The sequence below is a fragment of the Symphalangus syndactylus genome, chromosome 11 (assembly GCF_028878055.3).
Source record: "Symphalangus syndactylus isolate Jambi chromosome 11, NHGRI_mSymSyn1-v2.1_pri, whole genome shotgun sequence".
Lineage (NCBI taxonomy): Eukaryota > Metazoa > Chordata > Mammalia > Primates > Hylobatidae > Symphalangus > Symphalangus syndactylus.
The window spans coordinates 64,858,378-64,873,779 of NC_072433.2; the positions used below are offsets into that span (position 1 = coordinate 64,858,378).

The following is a 15,402-nucleotide window of genomic DNA, read 5'->3' on the forward strand; positions in this document are numbered from 1 at the left end:
CCGTTTTTTTAGGCAACATTACATGTGATGGCATATGTTAGGTGCCAGGAGATGCCCTAATACAGATTCTGCAGTGCACATGGGGCACTGGGGGGCTGTCCCAGGAATGTTAGGGGCACCTTGTCCATGATGAGCAGGGCAAAAGCAGGCCTGGAAATTTGAAATAAATATCCCCAGTCAACACAAGAGCATAAAGAAAAGCCTTCAGGTTATTGTACTGCTGAAATCTGTTTAGAGCCAGGGCATCAAAGACTTTTTAAGGTCTTATCAGATTCAGAACTTTGCAAGTTTCTAAGTACCATTATGTAAGTACTAGACTTCTGACCCCTCACTTACTAGAACTGGCTGGGGGCATTGGACCCATTGTTGAGGTCATAATGAAAAGGCTCAAGTTCTTAATACAAATCAGTGTCAAATTGGTGAATGGACTTGACCCAGGAAGGTAGTGGCCCCAGGAAAGAAGGTTTGCCTGGCACATGGATTATCTTGCCTTCTGCACAAGCTTCAGCTGTGCAGATAACTTATTCAAGTTATCGCCCTTTTGGGTGTGTGTGTGAACATGTGCATGATTTTATGTGCATATTCCCAGGTATTCTATATCCAGGCCCAGCAGATAGGGGCAGTGACCCATGCCATGGCCCCTCCCCAGCTCCTTAGGGCACTCAGGGACATCTAGCACATATACCTGTACCCCAAGGCAGGCAAGCAACTCTATCATTTGTTGCAGACTGGGAAAATGAGGCTCTTTATTATACAATGCTAGAATAATTGTAGTCTAATTATATAATACTTTCCCCTACAATTCCGCCCCCAGCTGCAGCTAAATATGTAGCATTACTGTCATTCTGCAAGGACAGTCTGTACTGCAGTATGATGGTGAATGTTGAAGGTAGACACCTCTGCCCGGGTCCCATGTCTAGTGACCATATTTACTTAACCAAGAAACAAAAAGGATCACCTGATGTGATCAAACAGAAGATGTAGTCTAATTTTAAGATTCTATTATATAAAATAACTTAAAGATGTCAGAACTAAATCACATATCTGTATGCCTTTGATGAATTACTCTGTTGAATAGAAGAATTTATGAAATGGAGAGCGTCTAGGATAATCTAGATTAAATGATGACTGTTTATCTCTTCTGATGTTCTTACACCTCTTTATCATGAAAAGTTCTATTTTATCTAAAATAAAGATAATTATTTAGCTACTTAGCAGGAGTTTGGGCTGATCGATATATACTAATGCAGTACTAGCTATTGTTTGATTCATTAGTCAGTCTAGAAGTTACATCCAAGTCATTATATTTATTTCACTCCAAATCTTAAGACAGTAGCAATCCTCAGTTTTAGAAAGAATCAAAATTTTTGGTGGGCAAAACTCTGTATTCTGTGGAACACCACATCTCTCAGTATTAACAGACGTTTGTAGAGCACTTTATTCTCATATGGGCTCTGCGTGATAGCCATTGTGTTACAGGGGTGGAAACTGAGCTGTGAAGGCTTAAAATAACCAGTCCCTATTGCTTTATTGCCCAGTAATGAGTGCCAACAAGTAGCAAGGTCATGATCCTCTCACCTCGTCCACTCCCAGCTCCCAATTCATCCCAGACTCCTGCTGGGATGTGGACTTGTGTCCCTACAAGCCACCACTTTGCCCAGTCCTACCCTTGTTCCAGGCAGCCTCACAGTGTGTGTGTGTGTGTGCGTTGTTTTAGTGGAGTCTAGATAGAGCACTTTTGGAAGGGACACAGGAGATAGTGTAACCCAACACCCTGGCCATGACTGACAGAGGAAAACACTGAGAACCATCACAGCTACTCAGCATGTTGGTGGCAGTGGTGCAGTAGAATCCAGGCATCCTGCTTTTTCAGTCTGGTGCACTTTCCACTCAGCATATTACTATATTATTTATAGACTTTACACCTGGACCCCTGTAATATTTACCTTTTCTCTCTGGACCTTCGAAGGCTCTTAAGAAGGTGCAGGGAAAATGGTGATATTACCTATGCTTCATGGGTTTCCACACCTAGGTTACTTTTCCCTTGTGTTTCTTTTTTCTAGCATTCCAACTTTTTAACCTGAAGAATAAAACATAAAGATACCTGAGACAAAAGAGTTATATGGTTCCCAAGGACAGATATTATTAATAAAGCTAAGGTTCTTCTGCCAGAAGAGTATGAATAATTAATACAAGCAATTAAGTTCTAAAACCCTAGAAACATTACTCAAATTGATTATCTCATTTTGCTGCAGGTTTATTTAAATAGAACCATCAACCAAAGAGGTTGAGAGCCTGAATAAACATTGCATTCTGGTAGTGTTTGTCATGGGGGGCAGAGGTGGGAAATAGTGTGTTCTTTCTACCAATATCCTTTCATTTCAACTGTTGATAAACATTTACTTTGTCTTATGGGGCTTTATACTTATTGAAAATTTCATGCTTTGTGGATAATCATAAAATGAATGTTTAATAAATTTTGGAGATTGGATCTAAGATCATGTATAAAGGCAACCTCTTGAATTGATGAAAATGATAATAGTCTGAAGTACCTGTTTATATACTTAGTTGAAACCTGTTTACATAGTTAGAGAAAATACTTAGGCAAGAGAGGAATTTGTCATTTGATAAAATGTGTTAATTAAAGCTTAATTATCCAACTCTCAAAGTTAACAAATTAGTCCACATAGAGTGTGTTTCTCCACGAGTGACTTCTGAAAGACAGCTGCCGCCCAGGAAATCCTTCCCTACGGTGCTTCGTCCAGTTTTGGACCAGGTGCCTGGAAAACACTGTCGATAAGACTAGCTCTTGCTTGTCTCTTATGAGGCAGTGCAGTGACAAATTTGGTAGCAGTTTTAAAGCCCCCTTTTATTCTTTTTTCTTATTTTAAACTGTGTTTACAAGTGGTGGTACTAAGACAGTATACAGTTCAAATTAGGTAGACTGGAGCAATTTAACTAAGAAAATATACTACTGCACGTGTAAGCCATTTCAGTTGAGTTAGGTTGATATTCTCCTCTGCTCTTCTAACCCATATCATGATTACTTGTTTTACTTACCTTCTCACACTGATATCTTCATTTCTGCGACTATAGGAATGGCGTCCTGCAGTTGGCTAAAATACTGCATTCTGCACACATACCTCACTATTATTGAATACAGTTCTTGGTTTGGCATTTCAGGTATACTTATGAGAAAAGATAGGTTCCGATTCATTTTTTTCACCAAAGCCTTTTGAAAGCCTTAGAGAACAAAGAAGTATTACTCTGTGATCTTAAACATAACAACAGGTGTCATATGTTGTATTCTCATATTGTCCCAAACACTTCAAGAAATGCCTCACATAAACTGTTTTGATCTTTACAAAAACCTGTGAAATACATATTATTACCCTCATTTTATGGATGAGGAAACTGAGGGCCATTGAAGACAAAAAGTTGCCTCAGGTCGCATAACTGGAAAAATACAGAGCCAGATTTCACCCACTTCTTTCTGCCTTCTTCCCTCTAAACAGATCAAAATAGGATGACAAAGTTAGAATGCCTTTATAAGTGGAAAAAATAACATTTTTCAGAGTTTTTTTTAAAGAAAAAACACCAATCCAGTAAATCAAGTTTTTTTTTTTCTTTTTGCAATGTGTAAGAAAGCTTTTTTGTTGGGATTCTTTAAACAGTCAGTATAAATAACAGAGCTCTAGCTACATGCTTGCTGTGTTGGACAGTAAATAGCTTACTGTATTTGGAGTTGCTCTAGATTAGGAAATTAGTTAAAACTATAACAAAGAAAATTAGAGTCTGATTCCAAATACTCCAGAAATATAGGGACGGTCACCAAGAAAAGTCCCCACCTGGAGAGCTGCAGAGATACAATGAACCAGCAAGGGGAGTTCTGCTGGGTTTGCCTTTCACCATGCCAGGGTGAATGGTTGGAAGCCGAGTAATATCACAACAGCAAAAAAGGAGAAAAAATGTTTTTATGTCTGTTGCAAAAGGCCAGAATACCTCACATCCAATTTGGGCCCAATTAAGTTCTCTAATTGATGGAGACTTAACTTCTCCAGGACCACAGCTGTGAATGGAACGGAAGAACGTCATTGCCTCGTGTTAGTGTTGAAGTTTCATTCAGCACACACATAGTCCATTCCATGATCCACAAAGATTTCACTGAATTACAATTCTTCTTTTTGTATCATACACAGATATATATGCTATTGTTTATGCATTTAGTTTGAAAGATGACTTTTTTTTCCCTCAAAGCGTATTATTAACCCTCTTTGTCTGTTAGGATTGCAATGATGAAATACAGTCATGCATCATTTAATGATGGGGATATGTTCTGAGAAATGTGTTGTTGGATGATTTTGTCATTGTGCAAACATTGTAGAGTGTACTTACACAAGCCTAGATGGTATAGCTTACTACACATTTAGGCTACATGGTATAGCCTGTTGCTCCTAGGCTACAAACCTGTAGAGCATGTTACTGTACTGAATACTGTAGACACTTTTAACACAATGGCATTTGTGAATTTAAACATAGAAAGGCACAGTAAAAATGCAGTATAAAAAGATTTAAAATGGTGCACTTGTATAAGGCACTTGGCATGAATGGAGCTTGCAGGACTGGGAGTTGCTCTGGGTGAGCTGGTGAGTGAATGGAGGGCGAACGTGAAGGCCCAGGGCATTATGTATGTAGGACTGTAGACTTTATCAGCTTGTACTCTTAGGCTACACAAAATTCATTAAAACATTTTCCTTTCTTCAATAGTAAATTAGCCTTAGCTTACTGCTACTTTTTAACTTTATAAACCTTTATATTTTTAAACTTTTTCACTCTTTCTTAATAACATTTAGCATAAAACACAAACACATTTCACAGCTGTACAAAAAAAATTTGTTTCTTTACAACATTATTCTGTCAGCTTTTTTCTATTTCTATTTTTAAACCTTTTTTTTTTTTTTTTTTAACTTTTTAAACTTTTTTGTTAAAAACTAAGACATACTTTGGCCGGTGCCCACACAGGGTCGGGATCATCAATATCACTGACATCCTCCTCCACATCTTGTCCCACTGGAAGGTCTTCAGGGGCAATAACACACATAGAGCTGTCACCTTCTATGATAACAATGCCTTCTTCTGGGATACCTTCTGAAGGACCTGCCTGAGGCTGCTTTACAGTTAACTTTTCTTAGTAGTAGAAGGAGTATTTTATCTCAAACAATGATAAATAGTATAGTAAATACATAAACCAGTATCCCAGTCATCTCTTATCAAATATTATGTACTGTACGTCATTACTGTATTGCTACACATTTATACAGCTGATAGTGCAGTAGGCTTGTTTACACTAACATCATCATGGACACATGAGGATGTTATGTCTGCTACGACACCACTAGGCAATAGGAATTAGGATTATAATCTCACAGGACCACCGTTGTATATTGAGTCCATTGTTGAAATATCATTATGAGTTGCATTACTGTACCTTAAACTGAGTAATTTATGAGCAACAGAAATGTATTACTGACAGTTCTGGAGGCCGAGAAGTCCAAGATCAAGGTGCCAGCAGGTTCTATGTCTGGTGAGGGCCTGTTCCTCATAGACGGCACCCTCTGTATGTCCTCACGTGGCAGAAAGTACAAGGGAGCTCACTGGAGCCTCTTTAATAAAGGCACTAATCGCATTCATGAGGATGAAGCCCCACTGACTTAGGCACTTCCCAAAGGCCCTACATCTTCATACTGTCACATTGGATGTTAGATTCCAACATATGAACTTCTGGGAGACATCAGCATTCAGACCATGGCAATAACAAAAAGTACGTAGATTTGATGAACCTGGTATCTGTTTACTTTGTTAAATTAACAGATGAAATGTGAATGGTTTTCATAGAAGAACTAACTTCAATCTTTTATAACTTTCAGGGCCTGTAATTCAGTGTTTACAGCATTAGATCACTGTCATGAAGCCATAGAAATAACAAGTGATGACCACGTGATTCAGGTATGGAAAGAAACCACTTCTATCATTAACATTCAAAATGAACCTTTCAGGTTTAAGTCACACTTTTTATCAAGTACTTTCCCATCATCCTCATGTATCAGCACATTTTCTTAATAAATATCAAGCTGTGCAAAGAATACTGATAGACTTAAGAATTAGATATCCAATAAAGAACAAAAAATTATTGCTTCAGATCAGAACCTGCAATTTCTTTGACAGAAATGGGGTTTAAAAAAATTTTATTTTTTTCAGACAGATTCTCACTCTGTCGCCCAGGCTGGAGTACAGTGGTAATCTTGGCTCAATATAATTTCTGCCTCTCAGGTTCAAGTGATTCTTGTGCCTCTAAGTAGCGAGGATTACAGGCATGTGCCACCACACTCAGCTAATTTTTATATTTTTATTAGAGATGGGGTTTTACCATGTTGGCCAGGCTGGTCTCAAACTCCTGACCTCAAGTGATCCACCTGCCTTGGCCTCCCAAAGTGCTGGGATTACAGGCATGAGTCACTGCACCCAGCTAGAACCAGGGTAAATTCTTTTGACCATCTGTGAAGACACTATTCACGTAGAAGTAAGTCAGAATGGTACAGCAAATGCTTATAAATGTCTAGGGAACAAAATATTTTCAAAGACATTCATTTGTTTACCTGCAGTGGGTATCCTAATTATAAAGCATTCTTACATGAATGTCATCTTCCTAAGGAAATGTGTGTAGCAGAGAAACCTTTCAAGAAATGAGGTGTTCTTATTATAATTGTTGGAAAGTAATTTGTATTTGTAAAATACCCTGAAATATAGACTTTCCACGAATTGGTGCTTGCCTGCCTGCTGTTGGTTTGCAGAGTGGCATGGAGTGTGAGGAGCACTTAGTGGGGCACCAAAGACAGTGGGCAACACGCAGCGAAGCCCACAGCAGAAGCCTCACATTTGTCTGCCCTGAAATCTCCCAGTGCACACATACACACCCTGTTCTCATACCAGACCAATAACATCAATAGCCCACCCTGCCTAGGCCCTGTCATCAGCACTTTCATTAGGTTGTCTCATTTCTATTCAGTAAGGGTAGGAAAGAGACATCATTACCCTATAGTGCAGATGAGGAAACTGAGTCCCAACAAGGTCAAGGAACTTATCCAAGGAAAGCCTTAGTAATAAATATCAGAACTAAAATATGTAGTCATGTCTCCAAAGCCTTCCTACCTGGTTTCCTGTTTAGCTGTATTGTTAGAATATGTTTTCTGGCTGCCCCTTGAAATGTATCTGAAGGCGTCCTCACGTTGCTGGCTATTAGTGGCCCACCTGCCCACAGGTCTGCCTCTTGGACCTCAAAGAGAGCCAGACGTGTTTCTGTTACAGACCAAGCACAAAAATCCCACATCTCCCCCACTTATACCCAGACTTGGACAATCAGTTCTATTCATGAAGCACATTTTCTCTGCACCTCCCTGTTTTGCAGTGTGCAGCTGGATTTGATTTCAGAAATGAGGAGAAGGGCCTCCCTGCCCACTAGCTGCCCCTCCACCTGTAATCTAACAAACGACTTCTAGAATAGGGAACAGAGTCTTTCATTCTCCATTTATCAATTGGTAGTTAGAAAACCTGTATCCTTGGGAGAGGTAATATTGTGATGGTGTCACATTATGATATTAATCATCTCCCAGCCTTTGCCATAAACAGGAAGAAACAGGAGCATGAGGCCAGTATAATAGATGCCTGTAAAGGAGAGGTGGAAGGAGAGTCAGTGCCTTTAAAGGGAAACTTGGATTCTGAAAGAAGACCTTACAGCTTTTTTCTCAGGGAACCTTTTCATCCTCCTTTAGAAAAATGTACCAGCAATCTGTAGTATGGAACTTAAAACAAGAGGAAGGAGGAAGGAGCTGAATAGAGGATGTTATATGTATGGTGAAATTGCCTATGTGCTATAAATTTTGAGGATGTCATCATTGGATGGGATAGTTAATATACGTTCTTACTTGATATCAGCATCCTTTTCAGGGCACTCCAATCAAATAGTTAGATGCCTTTTTGAATACAAATCTTCAGCGGTCAAGTAGCAGCACTTAAAATTTAGAAGCAATATCTACCTATCTCTGTGTGTCTATCCATCTGTTATCTATCCACCCATCCATTCCTCCCTCCTTTCCTTCCTGTCTTCCTCCCTCCATGCCCCCATCTATCTAAACTCTCTATATATTTGCTTTAAAACCCTTGTTACTTGCCATATACTAGGCTCAGTTCTAAGCATTTTACACATACTCATTTATTTCTTAAAGCAATCCTATGAGTCAGGTATCACTATTGTACTCATTTTGCAGATGAGGAAACTGAGGACCAGGGAAGTTAAGTAATTTGTCCATGGTTTTGTAGCTGGTAATTGGCAGAGCCAGGATTTGAACTTGGGTGCCTTGGCTCCAGAATCCATATCTGGGAGTACCTGCTGCATTCTGAGGTTTCAGGAACCCTGGTGTGAAAGAAGGGCCATGACTTCTATCCAAATTTACAACTTAATAGGGAAGGCAGAATGAACACACATGAAAAGGTATGAGAATATAGCTAACAAATAAAGAAAATAATATAGTCTCTAATATTTTCTATTCATTCATCAGATAGTTACTAAACAGTCCTGAGTATCCAAAGATCAATTCAAAATAGCCTTTGCCCTTGAGGAGTTGCATGTCCACTGGGAGAGAGAGAGATAAACAAAAATTTAAATTCGGTGTAATAAGTCACTGAAAGTCTGCACAGGCATCAGTGGCAGCACTTGGGAGTGGACTAGGTAGGGGAGTCAGGGAAGGCTTCCTGAAAGAGAAGAGGGATAAATTGGAGTTGGAGAGGGAAAGAGTCAGGGAAGGGTATTATAAGCAGAGTGAGCACGTGGGGAAAGGCCCGGAGATGAGAGAGATGTGCAGACAGCTCAGCAGCCTGCAGGGGTGGCCCAGGGAGGTGTGAGGCTGGCGTTGTGAGCGGGGGCCATGCTGTAAGTGATGCCCTTCGCTGCCTAGGGAGGGCCCTGATTACTACATGTCAGTGATGGGGCCAGGAGGGGATCTGGAGATCCACGAAGACAATATCAGGCCCCCTCCTCTTCAGTCACCCACCAAAGGCCTGATGACCAGAGCATCTTCCAAACCCCTTCAACTCTCAGGGTTGATCGTGTTAATAGAAGCTGTGTCTCCCAGGGAACAGCTCCCCAAGTGTCCCTGCACCACCCCGTTCATGACTGCTGCCATCGCAGTTGAGGGCAAGAGTGATTACAGTTGGTTCGAACATCTCCGAAGCAGCAGATGGATGCAATTTAAGCCCAAAGAAATTCATGACCCAGATGCAGTCTGTTTACATTTTCCCGACATTCTTCACCGCTTGTCTCTCTCCACTCAGCCCCCATCTGTGATCTTTGAAAAGAAATCAGAGGGTGGGACAGGACCTGGGAGTCATCTAGGGTCATGGCTCTAAATTCCAGGACCCCAGGCAGAATTTTGAAAAGAAACCTCTGAGTCTGCTGGCCCCAGAATCTGCTGAGGGGAGCTTCCCACCTGCCTGAGCCCAGCACTGAAAGGGCTGCCTCCTGCCAAAGCCATTTAACTGAATTTATTGTTCTGATTCTACTGGTAGTGGCCCCAAACTGTAGCAAACATTGATCAATAGGTAGTGGCAATTGGAAAGGAGACATGAGAAATCCAGTTGCAGAGATGTGCATAATACAAGCCGCCACTGTTGAATGGAGTTCTTATTTGTTTGTTTGTAAGAGACAGGGTCTTGCTATGTTGCCTGGGCTGGAGTGCAACGGTGCAATCATAGCTCACTGCAGCCTCAAGCTCCCAGGCTCCAGTGATCCTTCTGCCTCAGCCTCCTGAATAGCAGGGACTACAGGTGTGTGCCACAACACCTGGCTAATTTTTTTATTTTTGTGGAGGTGGAGTCTAGCTGTGTTTTCCAGACTGGTCTTGAACTCTTGGGCTCAACTGATCCTTCTGCCTTAGCTTCCCAAAGGGCTGGAATTGAATTACAGGCATGAGCCACTGTGCCCAGCCTGAAACTTTTTTTTTTTTTAACTACAAACATATGCACCCAGTCCTAATTTATTTTTATTTCCTTTTTTTCTGAGTTTTTCCTTATTCACGGGGCAGTAGATGGTGAATGAGTTCCCCAAGAGGCTGGTACTGCTAGATAAGGGCTTCCTGTTTTTTTCCTGCTGAAGTTTCTTCTGATTTCCTGTAGGGGATCAGGATGGCAGTTGAATGAATAAATTGCTGCCAAGAAGGAGAGAACTCCTCCAGGAAGGGTCTGGGGATGGAGAGGGGCAGCAGGACCTGGCCAGCTAACTGCATTAGAGAATGTTTGCCCTGGGAACTTCCTGCTTGATATTCCTCTGGGTCCCAACAAGTCTTCCTACGGGGCACACAGACATTTCATGAACTCTGTCTTGTGTCCCTGCACTGATCTGTACCCACCTCCCATTAACAGTATGTCAACCCAGCCTTCGAAAGGATGATGGGCTACCACAAAGGTGAGCTCCTGGGAAAAGAACTCGCTGATCTGCCCAAAAGCGATAAGAACCGGGCAGACCTTCTCGACACCATCAATACATGCATCAAGAAGGGAAAGGTGGGTTACATCAGCAAAACCAGTCCACAAACCCTCTCCCCAATGTACTTTTTTTCTGTGAGTTTTAGAATTTCATCTTTAAGATTAGCTTCTTTAATAATGTCATAATTAAGTGAAAGATCTTTTATGTTTGCAAAATGAGTTCATTTTTGAGTTAACTTTGGAGCTCAGTGAATCTGGTGCTTATCATTATGGTACAGAATCTGGTGATTTTGTGTGAAAACATTTCATCCTGTGCATGAATATATCCCATCTGCCATTGCTGGAATATTGTGGGTATCTCTGAGCAGAGTTCCACCCAGAGAGCTGTTAGTGTTTTTTCAGTTTATCCAGTGTTTGGGGGACTAGACATATTTAATACCAGTATTTATAGGTAAGCCAGGTTTTTTCCCAGTTTTCCTTTTCTGTTCTCTGATCACTGTTCAACATACATTTGTAGCTTCCTCCTCCCAGCTGCACCTGTTCCTCCAGTGGCTTCCCCTTCATCTGGGTAGATGAAGGTAATGATGGAAGTCCGAGAGGAATTTTCCCTGAAGCCCTGTCCTCCTTTGGAGCACTGCCTCTCATCACTGGAACTGCCTGTGCATTTTCTGTTAAGCATTCAGAATGCTTCTTCACATACAATTTCTTTCATCTTCCTTTCTGTGATGTGAAGTAGTTAGATAAGCCCTGTATCCATTTAATAGAGGGAGCATTTTAGAGGGATAAGATAAATTTGGATTATAGATGATGATCAAAATGTTTTTTTTAATTGAGGCAATGAGACCGAAAAGGAAAGAAGACATTGTTAACTATTCCAAAAATTGTTGCCAAAAGAATATAGCCACACATACCAAGGTGCATACCAATTAGCCACCTTATGTGATAGAGGGGGCAAGAAATGGCTGCAGGGAATCTCAGTTTCTGATTAGCCAAACCTCCCACGTTCAGAGAACAGGAACCTTTACTCTCCCCTTGGCCTCTTTCATGGAAACTATGAGGAGCCAGACTAACCCCTGAGAAGCCTTGGCTGGGGGGCCTATAGGATGTTAGGAAGATGATGGGCTTCAGCGAGTGTTAAATAGACATGAATTTATATGCAGATTTTCTGCATCCTAATGTGGGCAAGTTACCTAGACTCTCTGAGCCTCAGTTTACCCATCTGTAAATTTAGTATGATAATGCCAAGTTCATAGATTGCTGTGAAGATTTTGAGAGAGACCTCTGAAGAATCCCTTGACCTGGTGCCACAGCAGCCATAGGGCTGAGAGCAGAATTCCACCCACAGATCAATTGTCCTGGAAGCTGGGACAGACAGCCTGGTGGTGGATATGTGGATCTGTGGTCTTGTCTTCACACATGGGGCCACATCAGCATTGCATTGGGTACAACAATACAGCAGGCATTGGGAAATGTAATGAAAGCATGTGGGAACGTTCCTTCTCAGCCTTCTGAGACCCTCTGCAGGAGCAGCTGTCATCCTTGACTGAAGGATTTTAAGAGCTCTCTTTGTCCATGTAGGAGTGGCAGGGCGTTTACTATGCCAGACGGAAATCCGGGGACAGCATCCAACAGCACGTGAAGATCACCCCAGTGATTGGCCAAGGAGGGTGAGAGCAAACTGTTCAACTCTTTTAGCTGAAGATAAAGACTCAAGGCCCTCATGGGCATTGGGCTTGCAATGCCTGTGTGAGCCTTACATCCACAAATGCAGTAGGATTGTGCTGAATGTAGTATAGACCGAGGGCGCTTCCACTCCGCCAGCAGCAACCCCCTAAACATGGTTTTCCATGTCTTTTATGAAGCATCACCCCAACCTCCCACCTCTACCTGATCACCTATGCCTTCTGTCATTCCCAGTGTGCTCTAAAGGGGCTTGATTTCTGGGCTTCCCTTTCCCCATAACAACAATGATCTCCTGCTGGTGCTCTCTGGCCTCTGCACTCAGTGCATAGGGAGCCAACCTTTCTCCTGCTTGAGGCCCTCGCTCCATGCTGGTTTCTCCAGGCCGGTTCTGGGCTTGTTCCTTGGAGGCCCACTGTTTATGGAGCGAAAGGTGTGTCTGACCAGGAGCTGAGGGCATCTCAATCCACTGAATCTCAGATTACCAGAGAAGCCTCTCTCTTTTGTGGAGAGATAAGAAAAACATGCAATTCCTCTTCCTTCCTCCAGTTAAATTTTGTGGGATTTACAAAGCCAAACAGGACCCCCTAACCATACATCATGGTGAGCCATGGGGATCCAGCCTGAAGGTCAACACCAGGCTCACAGCTTGGGTGTATAAGGAACACAACATTGTGTGACATGTCAGAAAAAGATGAGGCCACAGTCATCCTGCCAGTAACTGGAACAGGAGCCCCACCTGTGTTCCTTGCAAATTGTTGCATGAATAGAAAACGAGATGTTTCATAAAATCAGGCAGGTATTTGTAATAGCTTGTTTCCCCTCCAATTTTGGTTAGTTTCAATATTGCTCTCCCATCAGTTCAGGCTACGTCCTATCAATACCACCTGGTATTTCATGCCATTTTGTAATTCACAGCTCCCTTTTTGCTTCACTCTGGATGATGGGGGCACTGACAGGCCCCTGACCAAGGTTGTGAGCTGGAGAGAGGCTGCCCCTCGGTCCTCCTCCTGAGCAGCCCGGCCTCAGCGTGGCCATTCTCACCCACAGGCAGTGCTGAGAGCCGTGGGGTGGAGATGATGCCCATGGCTGTCATGTTGTTTTTATCCTCATCCTTATACCATCTCCTCAGAAAATCAAAGCTAAGAATCCCCTTTTGTGTGTGTGACCAGAATCATTAGGCAACCAAAGCAGAGGAGACATGCTATTGCCTGGTAATTTCCATCAGAATACATTTTTCTGGTCTCTCTGATTTTACAGATAAGAAAAAGAAGTTCTTTTGTCCAGACACAATTTCCAGTGTTATTTTCCCTGTAATTGTAGGCAGCGAGCTATCAGAGGCAATTCTTATTAAAAGTAGGGAAATTTTACCTCTTCCTAGTTGAGTGAAGTTTATTACAGAGTAACCAGTATTTTATATTTTTATATCCTCTTTTCAGAGGCCTACAGAGAAAAGTGAACCACGTAAAGAGAGAGAGAGAGTGGGATACCCCATGGGCTTCTGGGGGCAGAAAACCTAATGTAACTCTCTGGATTTCATGGCTTTACTCTCAGTAAAATATTGACTGTGAGCTGATTTTTGCGTGGGGCTGAGGCACCTGTAGTCTTTTGCCCGTTTGTCCTTGTGACAATGATAAAGAGTGGGACTACCCACTGAGTTTCAGGACCCAGTCCATGACCTTGAAATGAGAGGATTTTTATCTGCCTGAAAAGTGCCATTATTGTGACAATTATAGTGTGAAAGAATACGGGATATTTAATATAAAAACAGCAGCCATGAAATGTGGTCATTGTCCAAATGAATCTTTTGTAGCTATGCAATTATTAGTGTCAGCAGAATTAAAACTAATTTATTTGTAGCAGCATTTGATGTTATCAACTGAAGATATCTAGGAACCAAACTTTAGGAGTCAGTTAGAAAATGAGATACCCATTAGGGAAGTGTTTCTGAGCCCGCTAGGATGTATAGAGGAGGCCCAGTTTCCAAAGGCATGTGTGGGCTCTGTGTGAAAACTGTGTTTTCTGTAGATTGAGTCTTGCTTGAATTTTAAAGCTGCCCTAGGATGAACCCTGGAGTTTAGCTTTAAGAAGTCTGTTGACATTTTTATTTGCTGATTTGTTGAATCATCTCATATCTGACTCACTAATAACTGATTATTTGTTATTAGGAAAATTAGGCATTTTGTCTCCCTCAAGAAACTGTGTTGTACCACTGACAATAATAAGCAGGTATGGTATCGGCTCACTTCGTTTGCTCTGTCTGTTTGGCCATGCGTCCCCTCTGTTCTCTGCTTGTCTCACCACTGTTCTCTGCTTGTCTTTCTCTATGTCTAATTGTAGCATATTTATGGGAAATATGGGAAATGACATCTCCATGCCAATTAAGCATATTTATGGGAAAATTTGGTTCCTCTGACAAATTTTTTTATTTCCCAGCAAGCCTGTATCACTTTATTTGTAGTGCACATCGGTTATGATTTAGCTTGTGGCTGAGGAACTCTCTAGACTAATATATGAAGGCATAAAATTCTTCCTCCAAATAAAAAATGTTCTATTTTTATCTTAATTTCTTAATCGGTTGGAAAGTATATATCCATTTGAGCATTGCACCCCTACAAATTCATATCAAAAACAAGAATCATTCCAAATTAGTACTGCGATTTTTTTCTTACCCTTACATCATACAGAACAATACATCTGAATGTTATCATCTGCAGTAACAGAATTTTAAGAAGCCACTATATTTAAGAACTTTTTAAGGTAATTTTGTAATGGAGGGCAACATTGGTGTAGGTATTTTTTCTATTTGATTAGTACTTTTACTACTGGATTATGTGTATTTTCACTTCATGCACTGTAATTTGTAGATTAACAATTATACAACAAACATAATTATCAGTGATCTATTTTTGAAAACTTACAACATGTGGCCTTTGATTTTTATGAAGATTTTAAAGAGGGACAGTATCTCTAAAGGATTTCAAGGGCTTCTGTGGCATAATCCATTTTAGTAGAGGATGGCAGAGATGTGTGAAGTGCTGGATGAGAAGGTGAAGCCCAGCCAGGCCTGGAGATCAACTGGAACCAGCAGGACGTGAGTAGACAGTGGGGTGAGCCCAGTGAGCCCGTGAGGGTCTTCAGTCGGTTGTCTCAGGATATCAAAGTGGTCCGTGTCCATGTGCTCCT

The 15,402-nt window shown here is 41.4% G+C and overlaps 1 protein-coding gene across 16 annotated transcripts in view; it reads left to right on the forward strand.

Moving 5' to 3' along the window:
- PDE8B (phosphodiesterase 8B) overlaps window positions 1-15,402 on the forward strand; it is a 254,887-nt gene that overhangs the window by 157,733 nt on the left and 81,752 nt on the right. For 9 of the 16 annotated variants that reach the window (XM_055232603.1, XM_055232606.1, XM_063612151.1 and 6 more), the window contains 4 exons: window positions 5,928-6,006; window positions 10,474-10,614; window positions 12,115-12,203; window positions 14,385-14,445. In XM_055232603.1, the coding sequence (XP_055088578.1) occupies window positions 5,928-6,006; window positions 10,474-10,614; window positions 12,115-12,203; window positions 14,385-14,445 (370 nt within the window). The remainder of the gene's footprint in view (window positions 1-5,927; window positions 6,007-10,473; window positions 10,615-12,114; window positions 12,204-14,384; window positions 14,446-15,402) is intronic. The other 7 variants (XM_055232607.1, XM_055232601.2, XM_055232602.2 and 4 more) reach the window with 4 other exon arrangements.